Source organism: Myotis myotis, unplaced genomic scaffold (genome assembly GCF_014108235.1).
Source record: "Myotis myotis isolate mMyoMyo1 unplaced genomic scaffold, mMyoMyo1.p scaffold_m19_p_19, whole genome shotgun sequence".
NCBI classification, from domain to species: Eukaryota; Metazoa; Chordata; class Mammalia; order Chiroptera; family Vespertilionidae; genus Myotis; species Myotis myotis.
The window spans coordinates 4,201,082-4,222,064 of NW_023416323.1; the positions used below are offsets into that span (position 1 = coordinate 4,201,082).

Genomic DNA, 20,983 nt, shown 5'->3' on the forward strand with positions numbered 1-20,983 from the left:
TTCTAAAATGAGAACTTGAGGCATCTCAATGTGTCCAGGCAAATTTTTGTATATATTTGTTTGTGTACATGTACACAGCTTGAAATTCATTTCATTGTTCAATGTGGGTTCTTTCTGCATTATTATCATTTTATTTTCGTGTGTGTGTGTGGTTAATGTGGGGTAAGGTGAACTCTGGAAATGAGTGCCAGATAGGTCACAAAAATCACAAGAGCATATGGTGGTTCAAGTACATGAAGGTGTGATCTGTGTTTTCCCAAGTGTAAAGGAAGCATAAGTCATAGATCCTCAGACCCATTTTGATAAAGTGAAAAAAGTTGAGCTGGCTTTTGTCTTTATTTTTTTGCTATTAGCAATGATGCTTAAAAATCTATAATAATAAAAGGGTAATATGCTAATTAGACCGAATGTCATTCCGGATGTCTTTCCGAATGTCCTTCCTGACAAAGCGGGGGCAGGCCAAGTCCCAGGTGCCTGCGGGCGGCCCCGGGGACCCAACCTGGGTCCTGGGTGCCTGTGGGCAGCCTGGGGGAAGCCAGCCCAGCTCCCAGGTGCCTGCCGGCAGCTGGAGGAAAGAAACCCGGGTCCCAGGTGCCAGAGGGAAGCCGGTGCCGGCAGCCAGGGGAAGGAAGGCCTACTCTTGCATGAATTTTTGTGCATCTGGCCTCTAGTAAATAAAAAAAAGGTTGTAGCATGATAATATCCATGGTGAATATCTCACAGACTTTATATTGAAAATAATTTGTTTCAAGATCTGACACAAACAATGTGTAAATGATCCTATTTTCTTAACTTGAAGTTTATTAATCAATATATTTTTTCTTAATTGATTGTAACTTTGAGTTGCTGGATTTTTCTCCCACATTTTTTTTCTTCTTGTAATAGAAAAAAAAAAAAACTCAGTAGTTTAGTTTTTAGGTTCCCATGGAAATTTGTTAAATGTAGTTTTGACTTTATATATTTTTTATTTGGTTTTATTAGTGTAGAGTAGGAAGTTTCTTATATTTAAGTATTCTATCTAAGATGGAGAAATACCAACAGATTATAAGGTGCCCAGATTGGGTAAAGGATTTGCAACAATATTGTATGTAAGGACTATGACTGCCTGATCTGGGTGCCCCTAAACACAAATGAACTGTCTACTCTCAGTTACTCTAATGTTCCCTTTGTTCTTTTCCAAGTATACCTCCAGTTAGTGATTACATAATCCACTGTTTACTGTGGACCAACTGCAGGTAAAAAAAAAATACTCATGGAAAAATTCTCATGGCAATATTGAGTCATATGGATTGAAAAATTATATTTGAATTACCTGAAATTTATATGCAGTTTCTAAATGGCACTTCAGATCTGCTGGGCTCTAGCTGTACACTTAAAAACAAACAGCTTTATCAAGGTGTAATTTACACACTATATAAGGTAAATGTAGGTATACTATGTAGGTATATAGTCCAGTAATAGTTTAAGACATTTATAGTTGTGACGCCATCACCACAATCCAGTTTTAGAACATTTTCATCTCCCAAAAAGACCCCTTTGCCTGTTTGGAGACATAACTAACCAAAGTTTTGCACAGTTGCCAGTATACAGAAGATGATGAAAAAGATTATAGAGTAGGATTTTGTTTTGTTTTTAAGATAGAGTTGTATTTCAATCTAAGCTCGGGAACCCTGTGTTAATATATTAAAATATGTTATCTCAAGTACCGTGATGATGAAAACTTAAGGATGTGGATTGGGATTAATGAGTCTGATGTTTCTATAACATTGCTGTAGAATAGAAAAATAACGTGAAGCCATATATCATTTTAAATTTTCTAGCAGCAATATTATAAAAATAAACAGCTGGAATTGATTTTATTAATATAGTACATTTAATTTAATAGACCCAAAATATTATCATTTCAACATGCAATCATGCTGGGGTGTTTCTCAGCATCTAGAGTGGTTCGGGAATCTGGAGAAGGGGCTGCAAATAAATTAATAAAGAGACCAGACATGAAATATAAATTTGGAAGGCATTTTTGGGGAGCCAGAGGAGACCTAGCTTCAGTAACCAAGTTCTCTGGATCTCTGGACCCCTAGCTTTTTATTAACACAAATTTCCCTAAGGCAAAGCAGATACACATATCAAAGGCAAGGTTTGGTATACAGTAGGCATTGTCAGGTTGGGGGAACTGCCCTTGGCTGTCAGGCAGCAGGCAATAATATATGAAAATCTTTAGGTTTGGGGAAATGCTTTCAGCTATTCCAGCAGGCAATAATATGTATCTTCAGTCCGGCTGAAGCCTCAAGACCCACCAACCTTTTGATGAACTTGCATTTATGACCTGCTGGAATTAGCCCCCAGTACAATCAATATTAAAATCATTAAGGTCCTAACCGGTTTGGCTCAGTGGATAGAGCATCGACCTACAAACTGAAGGATCCCAGGTTCGAGTTCGGTCCAGAGCATGTACCTTGGTTACAGGCACATCCCCAATACGGGGTGTGCAGGAGGCAGCTGATCAATGTTTCTCTCTCATGGATGTTTCTAACTCTCTATCCCTCTCCCTTCCTCTCTGTAAAAAATCAATAAAATATATTTTTTAAAAATATATTTAAAAAATTAAGATATTTTATGTTCTTCTTTTATATGAATTCCTTAAGATCTGGTGTGTATTTTACTAATGTGGACTTTCCACATTTAAGTGCTCATTATCCACATGAGGCCATGGCCTGTACTGACTAGCACAGTTCTATAGGATATGTATTAACTTGTTATTCTATAATATGAAGTAGAGAATTTCATGGAATTACTGTTAAATACAAAATCTCTTCTGATTACCAGAGCTTTCAGTGCTTACTAAATTGGGAACTTCTGAACATTAGAAATAAATCACTTAGTAGCTGTCAATAAAATAAAAATGATAGCCCTCCCAAATTTCCTTTAAAGATAACTTTTCATAGGGCCGTTAATGAAAGAATATAATCTGCCTTGTTGTTATGTGGTTGATTATTTTCTCTTGCTTATAGCTAGTTTCTATTAGAAACGTGTATGCAGGAATACTACTTGGCATAGTACTGTTTTTAGTACATGGTACCTATTTTTTTAAGGAAATTAATTTCATACTAGAAAAGATAATTTATCATAAGTGATACTTTTGCATGAAATACTAGTTTTATTGATAACTCATGGTTAACTCTTTTTTAAATATATTTTATTGATTTTTTACAGAGAGGAAGGGAGAGAGACAGAGAGTTAGAAACATCAATGAGAGAGAAACATCGATCAGCTGCCTCCTGCACACCCCCGACTGGGGATATGCCCGCAACCAAGGAACATGCCTTTGACCGGAATCAAACCTGGGACCTTTCAGTCCGCAGGCCGACACTATCCCAGTGATGGCGAACCTATGAAACATTGTCAGAGGTGACACGCAAACTCATTTTTTTGGTTGACTTTTCTTTGTTAAATGGCATTTAAATATATAAAATAAATATCAAAAATATGTCTTTGTTTTACTATGGTTGCAAATATCAAAAAATTTCTATATGTGGCACAGCACCAGAGTTAAGTTAGGGTTTTTCAAAATGCTGACACGCCGAGCTCAAAAGGTTCGCCATCACTACTCTATCCACTGAGCCAAACCAGTTAGGACTCATGGTTAACTCTTGACATTAGACACAAGAATCAGCAAAAATAATTATGAGAATTTAGTGTTCTGCAGTTATGTGTAATAGAAACTTCAACAGTATTAAAAAGGTTGTAAATGTTAAAAAATCTTTTCATTTCACTGTGTTCACTGAGGTTGGATATATTTGAAATTGTAGATTTCTATGTCTGAAATCATCTTCCAGTAAAAAAAGGTTTTAGGGCCCTAGTCAGTTTGGCTCAGTGGATAGAGCATCAGCCTGTGGAGTGAAGGATCCCAGGTTCAATTCTGGTAAAGGGCGCATGCCTGGGTTGTGGGATCGATTTCCGGTGTGGGGCATGCAGGAGGCAGCCGATCAATGATTCTCATCATTGATGTTTCTAATCTCTCTCTCCCTCTCCCTTCCTCTCTGAGATAAATAAAAATATATATATTTTAAAAAGCTTTTAGATATGAGTAATTCCCTTTCATAGAGATAAAAGTTTTACCTGTTTACTCAAGAACACACTAGCATCCTTAAAATGTGTCGTTAAAACCCAGTGTCTTTTTTATTTAGCAGGTGCTACGGCTATCCCAACCCTATGGACAAATGAACAGAACTCAGGGAAGGTTGGGAAATTGACCAGACTTTCATTAAAACCTGTATTATGTAATTACTTATCTGATGTATTTCCCTCGCTTTTATTTTTTTTACTAGGGGCCCAGTGCACGAATTCATGCACCTTGAAAGGAACTGTGGGCTGCGAGGCTTCAGTGGGAATAGGGGTGATTCTCAGCCCATCCTCCGTGCCCCTACCTAGCCCCGCTCCCACTGCCACAGCTCCCACGGCTGACGGCGGCGGCCCTGCTCGCACCTGCTGACAGTGTGGAGTGATTGGGACCAGTGCCAGCAGCGGGTGCAAGCAGGGCCAGCGCCATCAGTGGGTGTGAGCTGCAGCTGCTGTTCCAATCACCCCTCAGGAGCAGGGAAAGGTGGAGAAGCCCTCAGAGACGATCAGGGCTGGCAGCCGCCACTCACACCTGCTGATGACGCCAAACAATTGGGACCAGCACCAGGCACCGGCAGCAAGTGCAAGCGGCAGCTCCAGCGCTGGCAGTGGGTATAAGCGGGGCCAGCACTAGCAGCTGGTGCAAGCGCCCAGAGGGACTGTGGCACACAGGAGCAAAGAATTTCAGTAATCACCAGAGGCTCGCCCCAATGACAGCAACCGGCTCCCCCCCCCCCCCCCGCCTTTGTCTGGCATCCCTGCTCACCTGATCCACCATCCCGCCATGGCCGATGCCCACCATATTCCATGCTCTGCCACCTGGTGCCAACACCTGCCATGTTCTATGCGTGCCCCCTGATGGTCAGCACACGTCATAGCGACTGGTTGTTCGGTTGTTTCGCCATTTGGTCTATTTGCATATTAAGGTTATAAATACACACATATATATATATATATATATATACATATATATATATATATATTCTTACTTTTATCCCTTGCCTTATTCAGCTTCGAGAGGTAGGGAATGGTGGAATCTGAGCATAAAAGAAACATTAATCCCAGAACACAGGAAATTGGAATTAAGATGTCATTATTTTGTTTCCAAAGATTTATATGTATAATAAAAATTCATCTTACCATTCAATAAAAGCTATACTATATATAGATTTTATTTTTAAGACATTCATAATTCTTTTATGAGCCTATCTGTAAAACTAGAGCCTTTATTATACTAAGAGCATGTGTTAATATAAATGTGTATATATTTTTTAAATCAGAATAAAATTTCTACTCATGTAAAAAAAAAAAAAAACTACTACTGTGCAGAGGAAAGCAGCTCAGCAGGAAAAGAGATCTGTAGAGGAGGCAAGAGGGATTCAATTCTGGTCAAATAATGTAACCTCCAAGAATGTTTCTTCCTTGCAAAATAGGGATAAAAGCTATCTCCCTAGGGCAGTGATGGCGAACCTTTTGAGCTCGGCGTGTCAGCATTTTGAAAAACCCTAACTTAACTGTGGTGCCGTGTCACATATAGGATTTTTTTGATATTTGCAACCATAGTAAAACAAAGACATATTTTTGATATTTATTTTATATATTTAAATGCCATTTAACAAAGAAAAATCAACCAAAAAAATTAGTTCGCTTGTCACCTCTGACATGCGTGTCATAGGTTCGCCATCACTGCCCTAGGGTCTTGTGAGGATTTAAATGAGATCCTAATACTAGCACTGAAAGGGACACATACCAAGTAGACAATAAGGGATTATGTTCTTAAATCACCCTGATGAGACTCAGCTCTAATTCATAAGGTGCTTTACTTTAAAGGGGAGGAAACTGAGGCCCAGGAAAGCAGAGAGGTTTGGCCAGGGTTTCTCAGTCAGTAGCTGAACCCAGGCTAGCACTCAAGTCCCCGCAGGAAGTGGGAGGAAAAAAAGATTATTTGGGTTCCTCCCAGTTGCTGAGCATGACACTGTCACTTTGCCAGTGATCCTCCGCCCTCCACCCCCTGCTCCTGCTCACTTCACCATGAGCACTGCCCACTGCCTGCCCCCCCTCTCCACCTCCCTGGACATGTTTGGCCCTCCTCACACCTTCCACACCTCCATAACCCTCATGGACCACAGGACAAAGTAAAAAGGCAACTCTATGACTTTATTGGTTTTGTGAAAGGGTCTGGGTGTTTGTCTGGTCCAGCTAAATAGTCAGTCCCTAAAGGCAAGCAGGAGACCTGAGAGGATGCCCCAAGCAGGACCCCGACTGGAAGGCTCTGCACCAGCAACCTGGGCCTTCTGTAAGACATTGAGGGCCTCACTCACTCTGATGGTCCCAATATAGCGAAAATCTGCTAAAAGTTTGCGATATTCACGAGCACAGCCCATGAGGAGGAAGGTGGTATTGAGAAGTCCTGCAAGGAAGAGAGGGAGGAGTCAGGGACACTTACAAGACTCAGGTGCCCTGCCCCTCCTGCTCTCCCACCAAACTTGGGCACCAGACACCTTCCTCCTTGGATTTCATGTGCCTGGTGCCCGTAACCCTAACCCCATTTCCAGACCTTAGATGGGAAGGTACCAGACAGCACGTGGTATAGAGCAGGCATTTGATAAAGTTTCTCTCTTCTCACCTGCCTGAAATTTTATGGTGGAACTGTAACACGCAGGTGCATTGTGGGGGCAAGAAGCGGTGGTAACAAAATTTGGGAGGCAATCCTTAGAGTGCTCCCCGACACAGGTTGGGCAACTAAGGGAAGAAAATGTTGTAGGCTTAGGAGTGTCCTTGAGTTTCACAAAAGGATCCAAGTTAGTGAGATTATTGCAGAGATATGTCCGGCAAACGCGGCTATAGGAGGCAATGGACAATCCAGGCGGTGAAACGAGGTAGGAGACTTGCTGGGGGTAAGATGAGGATGGGCTGCAGCCTTTAAAACCCACAACTCCCCTTCTGTTCCCTGAGGAGCAGAGATTAGAAAGCTCTGATTAGTGCTGTTGGCCACACCCAGAGTCCAACCCTCCCACCCTCCCCTCCACGCTGTTTTTCCCACTCGCTCTGCCCCATGAACAACTTTGCCTCTCCTTCAGTGTCCACTCACAGCAGCTTCACAGGACTCAGATGTTGGGGTCACCATCTGTTTCTTTTCACTTCCCTCCCCACAGAAGTCCCTCTGATCCTCTCTCCTTGTGTCTCATCCTTTTCTTTGTTCCCAGATTGCCCCGCTCCTCCTGGGATCTGCCCACCTCTTATCCAGCCCACACCATAACCAGCTGGGTCCTGCCCTCTCCTGCCAGGGTCTTGAGGTTATTCCCAAAGATATAATGTGGTAAATATCTGGAACTTCAGTCTAGAGTCCCTCGGTGCTGGGAATAAAGCTAGAAGCCAGAAGAACCACCAAAAAAATAAAAGTTTCTTCTTTCACCTGTCTTGATGAGCACCAGCGTCTCCTCGCAGCCCTCACTCAGCTTACACACCATGCTCCTCATCAGTAACCATTTCCAGTTCTGGAAACTAACAGCTCTGAAGAGCGAGGACTTTGCTTCATAGCACAAAAGAGCCCCAACCCCTAAACAGAGAATGATCTTCCAGTTATCTGTCCCTCACAACACCTACACCGCCCCTGAACTGCCAACCGAGAGCTCAGCCTACACAGATCCTGTCCCCTGGGGAACACAGATATCCAGCCCCCTCCCTCGGGGAGTCCCAAAGCATCCAGTACCACAGGACATACAAGGCAGAGTGGAGATGGCCCCTACGAGGCAGAGCAGCTGCACAGGTCTCAAATGCTGAAGTCCCATGGTCCTATGTCAAGGTCCTGGATGCCAGTGGTCAGTCTGGAACCAATTTCAATCTAGGTCTCAAGCTTCCTTCTTATCAGACCCTGGATTCTCTGTCCACCTGCCTCTGAGTCACTGTTTCTAGGGCAGAAAATTGATTATTATTTTGTATGACAGAGGCTCCCTGAAACCTTCAGGGACACAGGTCTTCTCATTTCCATAGTCTCCCCTCCAACTTAACCTGGACCTACCACATTAGCTTCTCATTCCCCTGCTTAGGTCCTCCCCATTACACAGGGTGTTGAGAAGAAGATACTGGCTTATTCAAATATCACTATTCTTCAGGGACAATGAGGTCACAACAACAAATGCATGTGTGGAAATTAATTGATATGTTGCTAAATAATCCTTGGTTCCCAAAAGAAATTTAAAATTATTTAGAAATGCCCTGACTGGTTTGACTCAGTGGTTAGGGCTTCGGCCTGCAGGTTTGATTCTGGTCAAGGGCACGTACCTTGGTTGTGGGCACATCCCCAGCGGGGGGTGTGCAGGAGGCAGCTGATCGATGTTTCTCTCTCATTGATGTTTCTAACTCTCTATCCCTCTCCCTCCCTCTCTGTAAAAAATCAATAAAATATATTTTTAAAAACAAAAATAAATAGAGGTATTTAGAAATGAATAATATTGAACATACTACACACATACACAAGTGCATGTAAAATCTGGTGAAAACTGAATTAAGGCCTATAGTCTAGTTAAGAGTATTGTACCATTGTCAATTTCCTTCCTATAAACTACAGTTATATAAGATATCCCTATGGGGAAGAGGGAGAAAGGGTTTAAGGAACTCTATATACAATTTTTGCAAGTTCCTGTGAGCTAACAATAATTTCAAAATCAAACATTGTGTGTTTTTTTAACTACTCATCAAAATTTGGGACAAATCTAAAGCAACATTTAGAAGTAAATTTATACTTTAAATACATTTATCAAGAAACAAGAAGCATTAAAAATATGTTTATGGCCCTGGCCAGGTTCCGTTGGTTGGAGCATCATCCCGTACACCAAAAGGTTGCGATTCAATTCCCGATTTAGGAGCAACTGATCAGTGTTTTTCTTTCCTCTCTCTCTCTCTCTCTCTCTCTCTCTCTCTCTCTCTCTCTCCCTCTCTCCCTCTCTCCCTCTCTCTCTCCCTGCCTCTCAAAAATCAATAAAAACATATCCTCGGATGAGGTTTTCTAAGTTCATGATTTAACTCAAGAAGTTATATAAAAAGCAACAAAGCATCCCCCACAAAGGATAGAAATGAAGATAGTAGAAATCAACAAAATAGAAAACAACAACAAATCAATACAAAAAAACTAACATTCATTCCTTGACAAAGTAAGATAATTCACTAGCAAATCCAATTAAGAGAAAAAGAGAAGATGCAAATAAAATAAAAAATAGGAAGTGGCAGGCATCAAATGTTTTTAAAATAATAAAAGTATTAATAACTCTACATTTATAAATGGAAAAAACTCAGATGAAGTAGATAAATTTCTAAAATAATATGGAATGCCAGAATTGGCATAGAGGAGTCAATGCAATGTCTTAAACCAATGAGAATGACTAGGAAACTCCAGCAAATTGACAAGAAAAAGAGAGCAACCCCAGTCAAAAAATGGCCCAAGCGCATAAAGAGGCAATTCTCAGGGAAGCAAAGCAAAAGACTAGCAAACATGTGAAGAGACACCTGAGCTCAACTTGAACTCTTCTGGACCCTGAGGAACCGAGAAGAGTTCTGATCAGTGTCTCAGGCCCAAAGCACCATTGCGGGGAGGACTCTGGCAATAATTAGTTAAATCAGGTTTACAAATACCCGTTCCTGGTGGTATCCTAGGAACACATAAGAGAGATGTCCGCCTTCATCTACAAGGGAACAAGTCTGAGGCTGCAGCATTATTGTGGTGGCAGGAAGTTGAAGGCAAGGTGGGCATCCTTCCCAGAGACCTCATGAACACTCAGCACAGAGGATGCACACCATGGACTGTCACCCAGTTAGAAAAAACAAATTAGATGTGCACATAACGTGTACATGGACGGCTCATAAAAACACAGTACAAATTATTTTAAATAGTAACGAATACAATCATCCCTTGCATATATCAAAACCTCGTGCAAGTAAAATGCTACACCTCTTGCAAGCACACACACAAACCACAAGACATGCATCAGCCAGCGGAAATGAGTGCTGAAGGAAGGGCTAGGGAACGGGGATTACAGAAAATAACTAAAACAGTGTAGGTTGTACATAGTCCAGAGACCAAGGTTGGAATCTTCACCCTCCGTTTAGCTGTGCAGCCTTGTGCAACTTGTTGAACACATTTACTAAGTGCATTATAATGTATCTCAAGTGTGCAATTTTTTGAACACGTTTATAAAGTGGATTATAATGCATCTTATTAACATAAAGTGCCAGGCAAGTGCTAAGCTCTCCATAAGTGGCTCCTCTCCCCGCCCACCCCCCGCCCCCCGCCGCCCTCTTTTACCTAAAGAACCAAGGTCATGCCCTAGCTGATTTGGCTGTGGGTAGAGCGTTGGCCTGCGGACTGAAGGGTCCCAGGTTCGATTGTGGCCAAGGGCACATGCCCAGGTTGCGGGCTGGATCCCCAGTGGGGGGCGTGCAGGAGGCAGCCGATCAATGATTCTCTCACATCATTGATGTTTCTATCTCTCTCTCCCTCTTCCTTTCTCTCTGAAACAAATATATATTTTTTAAAAAGAGAATCAAGGTCAACCTCTTCCGCTGGCTTTCAAGTCTCCCATTCACCCACCTCCACCCCACGGCCCCTGGGTTGGCCCCAGACCACCTTTCCCGCTTTGTCCAGTCCCGCTCCCCTGCACAGCAGTCCAGCTAGAGGTCACAGACTGCCGCACTCTTCTGTCCAGAATGTCTGACGCACAGGCTCTGATCCCAGAAATCTTGGCGAATAAGAGGACTATGACCAACAGAACAGGGAAACGGGGATGAGAACTCAAGGCTGACCAGGGATCACACAGAGAGGCTGATGGAATCAGAGGAGACCGCACACACCAGCCTCGGGTGCAGAAGGTCTGGAGCCAACCACCTGAGCAAAAGCGCTGGCAAAACCGGGAGGGGGGGGCGGGGGGGGGCGGAATGAAATCCTCAAGGAAAAGGGGTTTCAGTGGTGGCTGGAGGAAATGCTCCCCCTACGAGAGGGAGATTGAGGGCCGATCACCTTGCAGGGAGCCGGAGGACCTGTAGAGGGCACAGCCAGAGCCGCAGGGAAGGGGCGTGGGCACAGGGACTAGGGTCTGGACAGAGCCCGGGGGCCCAGACAGAGCCGCAGAGGAGAGAGGACAGCACGCAAAGGGTTGGAAGGGGAAGCGTGAGATGGGTCTAATAGGGACCCACAGAGAAGGCAACGAGGCCGGGGAGGAGCAGCGAGGGAAATCCGGGGGGCAGATGCATCCAAAGGGGGGACAGGGCCAAAAGGCAGCAGCTCGGCAGAGGCGGCGGCTAGGGGAGTGAAGCGAGTGCGGCAGAGGGCCGAGCCGTCAGGGAAGGAGGCATGAGAAGACCCGAAAACGAGTTATGGGCCCGCAGAGAGGCTCCCGAGAACGGAAAACCGGGTCCGGAAAGTCAGCACCAACACGGACAAGAAGAGGCGCAGGGAAGGGGTGCCGTCGAGAGGAGGCTGGGGAAGAAAACAAATCGCAGGGTAGATCAGATCGGGAGTGGGGGCGCCTGGAGAAAAGCGAGAGGAAACACGCGCGTCCACGCAGCGAAGGGGAGCCACCCGGAGCGTTGAGGCCACGAGCGCGGGCGGCAACGCAGTAACAGGCCGATGACAAGGCCGCGCCTGCGCAAACGGACCTGTCAACGCTTGCCCGCGGGGCGGTTCCGCGCTGGCTGGGGGGGGGGGGGGGGCGGGGCGGGGGGGGGCTGGGGCCAGCCGTGTCCTGGAAGCCGAATTCTACGCCCCACGGGCCACCGCCCCCCAAAGCATAAGAACCATCTGGAAAGGCAAGACACAGGGAGAAGGGAACGGGCACGAGTCTCAACTCGAAGCACTATTGGCTGGCCTGCGAGGCCACGGGAAGTGCAGGGGCAGGTGAGGGAGAGGCCATGAAGGATCTTGAAGAGGATCTTGAAGCTCATTGGTCGCTTGCCTCGGCAAGAAGCGGAACTTGAAGCTCATTGGTCCTTCTGGGGAGGGGCGGGGAAACAGGCGCGAGCGCAGCCGTTCCTTAGGTCACTCCCTCACCTCGTCCCTTCGCCGCCTCCCGAGTCTGACCCAGCTCGAGACTGTGGTAACTGTGGGCTGAGGACGCGAACACGACCCCGCCCCTCCCTGTTCCACCTCCCTCTTTCTTGTGCTGGACACCCCCTCTCCCCGCCCCCCGCATCCCCTCGCCCACCCCTGGCTTCCCCCTCGCGCTCCTCACCTCGCCTCCCCTCCCCCACCCTGGGGGCCTCCGCCGCCCCGCCCCCTCCCGGGGACCCTGGGAGCGGCCACAGTACAGCTTTTGGAGGGACAGTCGCTGAAAGGGGGGTTTTGAGTAACAGCGGCATGAGGGGGTGCACTGCGGGAGTTGGGATGGGCCCCCCGATTGCTGAGTGTGAGTAATGGCACGGAAAGTGTGGGGCATGGCGATGCGCAGATTTGCATCAGAGTTCGGAGACTGTGTTGGGGGCAACAGTGGTATTCCGCCCGGCACGTGGAAGGGGCTCAAAGCGCATTCCTGAGAGAATGAAAATAATTATTGCAAGTGGGGCAAGAACTCCCTGAGAATAATGGAATTCCTGTGGGTGCAAGAGAGTGAACTAACCAAAAGGGTGGCAAAGGGGAAGGTGAATTGCAGGGCATGCATGAGCGGAAAGGGGAGCATAAACTATTTGTAAGAATTGGGTAAATGCAGGAGGGAGGGGGGATCATTGTTCAAGAGAAAGCCAGAAAACCTGTTGGAACAGGGTGGTGGTGGAAAGGGAAGGGAGGATTCCTTGCAGGGGGCAGGAGAGTGCGTGAGCACGCCTAAAACTGGGATTCGTGCGTGGGAAGGTACGGGTGAGCCGCAGAGAATAATGCTTGGGTTGAAAGCATACATAAGAAAGAGCCGGGCCTTTGTGGCTCAGCGGCTGAGCATGGACCCAGGGACCAAGAGGTCACCAGCTCGATTCCCGGTGGGGGCAGGTTCCCCGGCTGCAGGCTTCGTCCCGGTAGGGGGTGCACAGGAGGCAGCCCATGGATGGCTCACCCCCCCCCTACCCCCGGTAGGGGGCGCGCAGGAGGCAGCCTATGGATGTTGTTCCTCTCTCATCAGTGTTTCTATTTCTATATCCCTCTCCACTCCTCTCTCTGTAAAAAAAAAAAAATCAATAAAAACACATGTAAAAAGAAAAGAAGGAATACGTAAGTAGGGAAAGAGGGGAGGCGTTCTTGGGAGGAAGGTGGCTGCCTGAGGAGGGGCGTGGGGTGAAGAAGGGAGAAGGGAGGGTGAAAGCTGAGCCCAGAGGGCAGGAGGGAGAACCCCCTCCCCCATGCGGCCTCCCAGGAGCAGCAGGGCCGGTCAGGAGGCGGCTCACCGGGCCCTCCTGACCCTCCACTCCGGCCTCCAGGTCCATGGAACCTAATGAGATGCTCGCTGCCCACCGCCGCTCCTCCGACTCTGCCACAGGGGATGAGACCGGAGTCCCCCAGGGCACCGAGCTCGTGCCTAAGAGAGCGGTCAGTCGCTCTCCAACCTGTGCCCGCTGCCGCAACCACGGTGTCACTGCTCACCTCAAGGGCCACAAGCGCCTCTGCCTCTTCCAGGCTTGCGAGTGTCACAAATGTGTCCTCATCTTGTGAGTAGCGGGTCCAGGGAAGGGAGGAGGATGCGTTCCATCTCAAGGGTGGCCGATCTTTCACTCACAAGCCTCCTTTTAGGGAGCGCCGAAGGGTCATGGCTGCCCAGGTGGCCTTGCGTAGGCAGCAGGAGGCACAGCTGAAGAGGCACCTGGCTCAGGAGCTGATGAGAGGGGCGGCTTCTCCTAAAGCTCACAGCCACGTCAAGAAGGCCGCCGTGGGACCAGGGTTCCCCCGTGAGTCTCTGGCTCAAGATGGGACCGGGATTTGGGTGGAGAAAGCATGAGTAGGGAAAGGAGTCCCAGGCTCCACTGAAGTGTTGTGTGACCTCGGACAAGGTGTTTCTCTTCTCTGGGCCTTAGCCTCCCGCCTTTACAATGTGACCACGTGTTGGGAGGCTGCGTTGAGATCCGTGGATAGAAAGGGGTCCATACAAAGAGGAGAACTCGGTTTTCCTCAGTTTTCAGCTGGAATGGGATGGGGTCGGGAGAAAGGATTCACCAAAGCTCTCTCTGGCCCCCCACAGCCGGAAAGGAGAACGTCGCGCCCCAGCCTCAGACCCTCCATGGGGCAGTCCCACTGGCACTGACCGCCCCTGGGAAGGTAAGGAGAGCCGAGCCCTGCCCAGACCCCTTTCTCTCTGTCCTTATCACCTGGGTTCTAGGTCAACCCTGACTTGCTATATCATCCTGGGCAAATCTCTTCTCTCCATGGGCAAAATGAGGGGGTGGGATTTCACGGCCCTCCAAGCTCTGAAGTTTTGGGATCCTACCCTCATCCTAGAATATACCCATTTCTTTCCCAGCCTTGCACCTGACTCCCTGTGTATTCTGCCCTTGCAGGAGAATTCCCAGGGGCCTCTGCTGCTTAGCCGTCCCCCAGAACCCCTGCCTTTTCCCTGGACTCCAAGTGCTTGGACCCCTGGACATTGGCTGCCTCCAGGCCTTTCCATGCCACCCCCAGTAGTGTGCCGCTTGCTATGCCAAAAGCCTGTTGTCCCTCTGCATCCCTTCCCTGGTAAGATGAACTTAATAAATGTTTGAATGCCAGTGTGCCACTGTATCAGAAAGAGAAGAGGAAGAGGATACAGACTAGGAAGAGGGAGGACAGAAGTCATGACCTCTGACCCCTGTACACTCTGCATTCTCTTCCCCTCATTAGGCTTTGACCCTGGCACCTCCCTCCGGCTGCCCACTCATGGGCCCCACCCAACCTGCCCAGGATCTCACCCAATACTAACTGCTCCTCTTCCTGGAGAACCCCAAGGGCCCTCTGCCCTGCCCCACACGTGAGTAGGGAGAGAAGATAATGTGTTTATTGCGTGCCTGTGAACCTTGGTACAAGTGTTTTTACCTATTTTGAGCCTATTTTTTATCAGCAAATTAGAAACACTATTACTTCTCAGGTTGTCATGAGAATTAGTAATAATAATATCTAATACACCTACCACAGGCCCTGGCCTTGAACAAATAGTAGCTATTAAATCGGCTTAAACAGATAAAATGATGTCAAATTACCTGCTGAAATGGGGGCAAGAGGATGATGATGAGAGCCTCAGAGGCCAGGAGAGAGGCCAGGGGCCTTTATAGAAAGCTTCCTAAAGGTGGGCCAGGCTGCTCCTCGAGTTCCATGGGGATGAGGGAGACAGGAGGAAAATCAGACTCTGGTAGGGCAGGAACCGTTATTCCATTTTGTCAGTGTTTACAAAATTGACACCGATGATTTCCTATAATCCTCACAGTAGCCCTGGAGAAAGAAGCTGGCAGGGATTGTCATTTTACAGAAAACAAAGCACGCTATCACAGGAGAAGGAACTTGTCCAAGGCCACAAAGCCTAATGACCCAGCAGTCACTCAGATTCCCAGATTTGAATACAGTCACAAGCCACTTAACAACAGGGAAACATTCTGAGCCATTTCATTGTTGTGTGAACATCATAGAGCGCACTTACACAAACCTGATGGTACACACCTAAGCTATGTGTTATAGACCATTGATCCTAGGCTACAAACCTGTATGTCCTGACTCGTGTAGGCCAAGCATGTGAAACTCGTGGCCCGCCAACCTCGAGTTTGACATGCTTGGTGTAGGCAATTGTAACACGATGGTAAATATTTATGTATGTAAACATTGAAAAGTAAAAATATGTTATAAAGGCTAAAAAAGTGTATAGGACACTTACCATGTAATCTCATTTTGTTTAGTAAGTATAGTGCAGCCTAAGTGTGAAGTGTTTGTAAAATCTACAGTATTAGATATTATTATTGCTAATCCTCATGGCAACCTGAGAAGTAATAGTGTCTCTAATTTACTGATAAAAACTGTATAGGACACTTACCATGAGTAGAGCTTACAGGACTAGAAGTTGCTCTGGGTGAGTCAGTCAGTGAGTGGTGAGTGAATGTGAAGGCCTAGGACAGTGATGGTGAACCTTTTGAGCTCGGCGTGTCAGCATTTTGAAAAACCCTAACTTAACTCTGGTGCCGTGTCACATAAAGAAATTGTTTGATATTTGCAACCATAGTAAAACAAAGATTTATATTTTTTATATTTATTTTATATATTTAAATGCCATTTAACAAAGAAAAATCAACCCAAAAAATGAGTTTGCATGTCACCTCTGACACGTGTGTCATAGGTTCGCCATCACTGGCCTAGGACATGACTGTATTTACTGTAGATTTTATAAACACTTCACACTTAAGCTGCACTACATTTATTAAACAAAATGAGATTAAATCAAAACCAAGAGAAAATGATGGGGTAAACCCGAGATGTATGAGGTTGCTGTTGTAACTGTTTTACAACAAGCTTTGCTTTATGAATAGAAAGATAACACTAAAAAGTAGAGTATAGCCCAGCCAGTGTGGCTCAGTGGTTGAGCATTGACCCAGGTACCAAGAGGTTGCTGATTCAATTCCCAGTCAGGGCACATGCTGGGGTTACGGGCTCCATCCCAGTATGGGGCATGCAGGAAGCAGCTGATCGATGATGTTTCTCATCAGTGTTTCTATCTCTGTATCCCCCTCCCTTCCTTTCTCTCTAAAAATCCATAAAAACATATTTTTTAAAAGTATAGTATAGTCTGTCCAGCATTTCTCAGTGGTTAGAGTTTGGCCTGGCACTGGAGGGTCACAGGTTTGGTTCCCAGTCAAAGGCACATACTGGGTTGCAGATTCATGCCCCCAGTCAGCATGTGCAAGAGGCAACCAATCGATGTGTCTCTCTCACACTGATGTTTCTCTTTCTCTCCTTCACCTACACTCTCCCTTCTACTCTCTCTAAAAATAAATAAATAAATCAAGGGAAAAAATGTTCTTACTCCTTGGGTGAGGATTAAATTTTTTTTAAGTATAGTATAGTGAATACATAAAGCATTAACATAGTGGTTTATTATCATCAAGTATTATGTACTGTACATAATTGTAGACTTTTGCATGACTGGCAGCATAGTAGGTTTGTTTACACCAGCATCACCACAAACATGTGAGTAATGCACTGCACTATGATGTTGCAATGGCTACATATCAAGAGGCAATAGGAATTTTTCTGCTCCATTATCATCTTATGGGACCAACAATGTATATGTGGTTTATCATTCACCTAAACATTGTTATGTGGTGCATGACTGTATAGAAAAATCCTGCCCCTCTTCCCATGTGTACATGTCTATCCATGTGTTTAATATTCCTGGCATCTTCTCTCCTTATTTCTAGATGCTCAACTTTGATACTTCAGCCCTGTGGTACCCCAGACCCTCTTCTGCTTCAACCACAGGTCCTGGGAAAGAAATGGGATCCAGGACCCTGGGAGGAAGTTGACCTGGGAAAGGGAAGAGGAGGGGGTAGTTAAATAATTGGGGGCTGAGGGAGCACTTGAAGGGTAGGCAGAAGTGGGAGTTCCCACTCTGTTTCTCTCCCTTTCCCTTGCAGGCCCCCAGAGCCTCTCGCCTGGCCTGGACCTCTGCCTCCGCAGAGCGGCAGCTGCAGCGGGAGGCAGCTGAAGCTCTTGTGGGGCTGAAAGATTCATCCCAGGCTCCCTGCCTGACCCCTTCTGTCCCCACTAACTCTGCCTGGATCTCCCTGCTCCAACCAGGTAACCTGTTTCCTGAAAGCAGAGGATGGGGTAGGGATGGTTGTGAGATGGGGGTACTGGAGTAAGCAGGAACTAACCAAGGACATCAGGAGGTCAGCAGTTTGAATGTCCTCAGGCCAGGCCCCAAGCTTCTCAACCTAGCCCCTAGGGATTGCAGTTGAGAGTTACTGAGTGGATCACTTTTATCAGTTTTGTGCTCAAAAGCAAATGTCCAGTGCCCTGATGACAAGGAAAGTGAGGGCCTGGGGGAGGCAAGGACTTGCTTATGGTCATAAAGCAAGACAGTGGCAGAGTCTGGTCTCCTGGCTCTAGGCCAAGGCTCTCTGTACACAAGTTACCTGTTGACGGTTGGAGGAGGGCTGAAGAGGTAACAAGGGTCTGGCCTGGAAGGGGATCTGATGACTGCACTTGAGAAGTTTCCATTCTACTTGGGAAAACTGGATACTTCACAAAGCTCAGTGACAAACCTGGAGAGAACCACAGGAATCTTGAGGAATGAGAAACCTATAAGGACAGAGGGAAGACTGAGAATTCTCCTGTCCAAAATAGTGGGTTGGGCACGGTGTGCTGATGAGGAAACCGCCCTGGAAGAACTGATAAAACAGGAGGAGATGAGGCTGGACAGGCTTTTCTGATCATGGAGGACTGGCATGCCAGTCTTAGGAGTCTAGCCCAGCAGCTGTGCATGAAGGGGAGCCAGAAATGTTTCTGGGCTAGACAGGGACATATCAGAGAACCTGAGCTTTAGAAAGACAATTATAGTGGATGTGATGGAGGGATTAGAAGAGAGAAGACTGGAGGTGGGAAAATCATTGAGGAGAAAGTGTTTGCTATAATCCAGGTGAATAAAGATGAGCCCTGGGTTGGATGGGGTAAAAAGAAGGGGTTGCTGCCCAGCCAGCATGGCTCAGTGGTTGAGCATCAACTATGAACCAAGAGGTCAGGGTTCAATTCCCAGTCAGGACACATGCCTAGGTTGCAGGCTCGATCCCCAGTGTGGGGTGTTCAGGAGGCAGCCAATTAATGATTCTCTGTCATCATTGATGTTTCTCTCTCTCTCTGCCTCTCCCTGCCTCTCTAAAATTAATTTTTTTTTAAAAATTTCAAGAAGGGGTTGGGAAGGGGAGGGGAATGGCTGTAACCTGGTCCTGCCCCCTTTCTTCCTGCCTATAGCTCCTGCTGGAGGAAGAGGATTCCAGCCTGTTGGCCCTTCTCTTCGACCCAGTCCAGCCCCCTCCGTGGCTCTGCATATTGGGCATCTGGGTTCCATCTCCCTCCTAAGCTAGAAGCCCAGAAGTGGGAGCCTCTCTGGGGCAGGTGCAACAGCCTGCAGATGCTGCATATTTGGTATTTTATTGAGGTATTTGTGCAGTAGGAGCTTCAGCTTTTTTCTAAGCCTTCAGGTGCTTTGTTATCTTTTGGTTCCTTTTTCAGCATGGGCATTTCCTTAGCCAATGGTGGATATGCTCTTACCCCCTTGGGTCTTGGGACTTTTTTAATATCCCAACAAAGATAGAACTGTGCAATTTAAGCTTCAGAATAGGTTTTTGCATGAATTCATGTTCCAGGATATTTATTTGACATGTGATTCTGTACATACCTGTGCATTTATGTCTGTCTCCATGCATGCAAAAACAGAAGAGTATTTTCATTTTGTGTCTAGGTTTCTGTGAGTAAGGAAGAAATAAAGCTTTGTTGTTTTAAGCCACTGAGATTTGGGTATTGTTTGTTACCAAAGCCAAACCTAGTCTATCCTGATTGACAGAAAGGACTTGTTCATTTTAATTCTCAAAGTGAAAATCGATTATTCAGGAACTACACAGATAAATGCAAACATGTATTTCTTATGGCCAGATAAGGAGGAGTGCTAGAGGGAGACAGTGGGAGATTCACTGTTCAGTAATTAAGTGCCTGCTCTGTGCCAGGCATAGACAGTGTTCAACTGTCCAGAGGGCCACAAACTGAAGTGAACTATAGGGCCAAGCAGGTCATATAAATGAGTAAAGGCGGCCAGGTGAGCCCTAGAAAACGTGCCCTACCTTACAGGGAAGCCTCCTTTTGGCCCTAATAGATTATTGCCAGGCAGGAGGGAATGTAGGCTCAGTTTTGCCATATCTTCTGATTTTTTCAAGAGAATCTGGAAAACTAGATTTCTATGTAAAACGTCCTAATTTTCAAATGTTGGTTCAGTTTTCTTCCCTAAATCCTCTGTAGGCCAAACAAAACATATATTCAGGCCTATGTGTCTATCAAATCGTTAGGGCTTCCCATTGGTGCTGAGGGAGGGTGAGTAGGTTCTGCAGAAGTCAGCTTTGGGAAAAGGGGCAGATTTAAGAATTGCTTATGTTCCTATATGTCCCTGCCTCTTTGGGTGCAGAAACTTTCACCTGCAGTTGTAGAGACCCACTGGGCTTCTGGCCTCTGACTAGCCCTCAGATACTACAGCCAATGGACTGTGAGCACTGACTGTTTCATATGCCACCCCTTTTCCATTTCCCATTGCAGGGCAAGGAAAGGTGTTTCGGTCCAATAGGGCATATCTCTTCTAAGCTTCCTTCATGTACCATCCTGACATTCTGCAGAAATAACCAATGAGATCCCAAAGTTGGAGCACCATCCCTACTCCTCTCTCTCCAAACAAGACTTCTCCCCCATAACTACCCAGGTTTTACTTCAGAAGCTCATTTCATATTCTGCCCTGTGGAAATCCATGCTTCTCTGACGTCAGCCCTACATGAACCTGATCCAGTCCTGACCACACTCCTTGTCCAGTGCAGAACTGACATCATACCACCCATCTCCATCCAGTTTCTACTGAGCTGCTGGTTGCCTGGTCCATGTGTAACTGGGTCTGCAGTCTCCAGCATATGTTTGCATACACACATGCCCTGCATAGACCCCCATGAGATCCTGCGCTCTTCCCAAAAGCTTATTCATCCTTTTCTTCTAACTTAAAATAATGTCTCTGATATGCCCCTTAGGCAGAGTTCTCCACATTCCTTAGGAGCACTTTGTCCCTTCTTCACAGGTCTGATCACCTTGAACTGTGCCTATCTCTGTCCAACTATGTCTTCTTACCCAAGAATAGGTGCTCGCATTGGACAGAACCTGCGTTCAGTTTCTCTCCAGGAGATCAGAATAAAT

General features: G+C 46.4%; 2 protein-coding genes across 3 annotated transcripts; one reads left to right on the forward strand and one right to left on the reverse strand.

Annotated features, from left to right (window-relative positions):
• Window positions 1–6,329: 6,329 nt before the first annotated feature.
• LYPD4 (LY6/PLAUR domain containing 4) lies at window positions 6,330–7,913 on the reverse strand. 2 transcript variants are annotated; one of them, XM_036345302.1, is made up of 4 exons: window positions 7,847–7,913; window positions 7,538–7,681; window positions 6,749–7,072; window positions 6,330–6,532 (listed from the first exon to the last, which is right to left on the reverse strand). In XM_036345302.1, the coding sequence occupies exons 1-4, from the start codon at window positions 7,911–7,913 to the stop codon at window positions 6,330–6,332; spliced, it is 738 nt and encodes a 245-aa protein (XP_036201195.1). The 2 variants fall into 2 exon arrangements, with proteins under 2 accessions (XP_036201195.1, XP_036201196.1); XM_036345303.1 differs by lacking the exon at window positions 7,538–7,681 and having other exon boundaries at window positions 6,749–7,065; window positions 7,801–7,913.
• A 5,606-nt stretch (window positions 7,914–13,519) lies between these two features.
• On the forward strand, window positions 13,520–19,125 carry DMRTC2 (DMRT like family C2). Its single transcript, XM_036345088.1, has 8 exons — window positions 13,520–13,743; window positions 13,826–13,980; window positions 14,271–14,347; window positions 14,590–14,761; window positions 14,906–15,032; window positions 17,461–17,521; window positions 17,677–17,839; window positions 19,013–19,125. Exons 1-8 carry the CDS (start codon window positions 13,520–13,522, stop codon window positions 19,123–19,125), a joined length of 1,092 nt encoding a protein of 363 aa, XP_036200981.1.
• Window positions 19,126–20,983: the final 1,858 nt, after the last annotated feature.

Coding starts and splice junctions, on each gene's coding strand:
- LYPD4 (XM_036345302.1), bottom strand. CDS start 7,913: ATGGGACTTCAGCATTTGAGACCTGTGCAGCTGCTCTGCCTCGTAGGG. Junction 7,073..7,537: donor GCTGGTGCTCATCAAGACAG/GTGAAAGAAGAA, acceptor TCTGCTCCTCAG/GGAACAGAAGGGGAGTTGTG. Junction 6,533..6,748: donor CACCATAAAATTTCAGGCAG/GTGAGAAGAGAG, acceptor TCTTCCTTGCAG/GACTTCTCAATACCACCTTC.
- DMRTC2 (XM_036345088.1), top strand. CDS start 13,520: ATGGAACCTAATGAGATGCTCGCTGCCCACCGCCGCTCCTCCGACTCT. Junction 13,981..14,270: donor CGTGGGACCAGGGTTCCCCC/GTGAGTCTCTGG, acceptor GGCCCCCCACAG/CCGGAAAGGAGAACGTCGCG. Junction 14,762..14,905: donor CCCTCTGCATCCCTTCCCTG/GTAAGATGAACT, acceptor TCCCCTCATTAG/GCTTTGACCCTGGCACCTCC.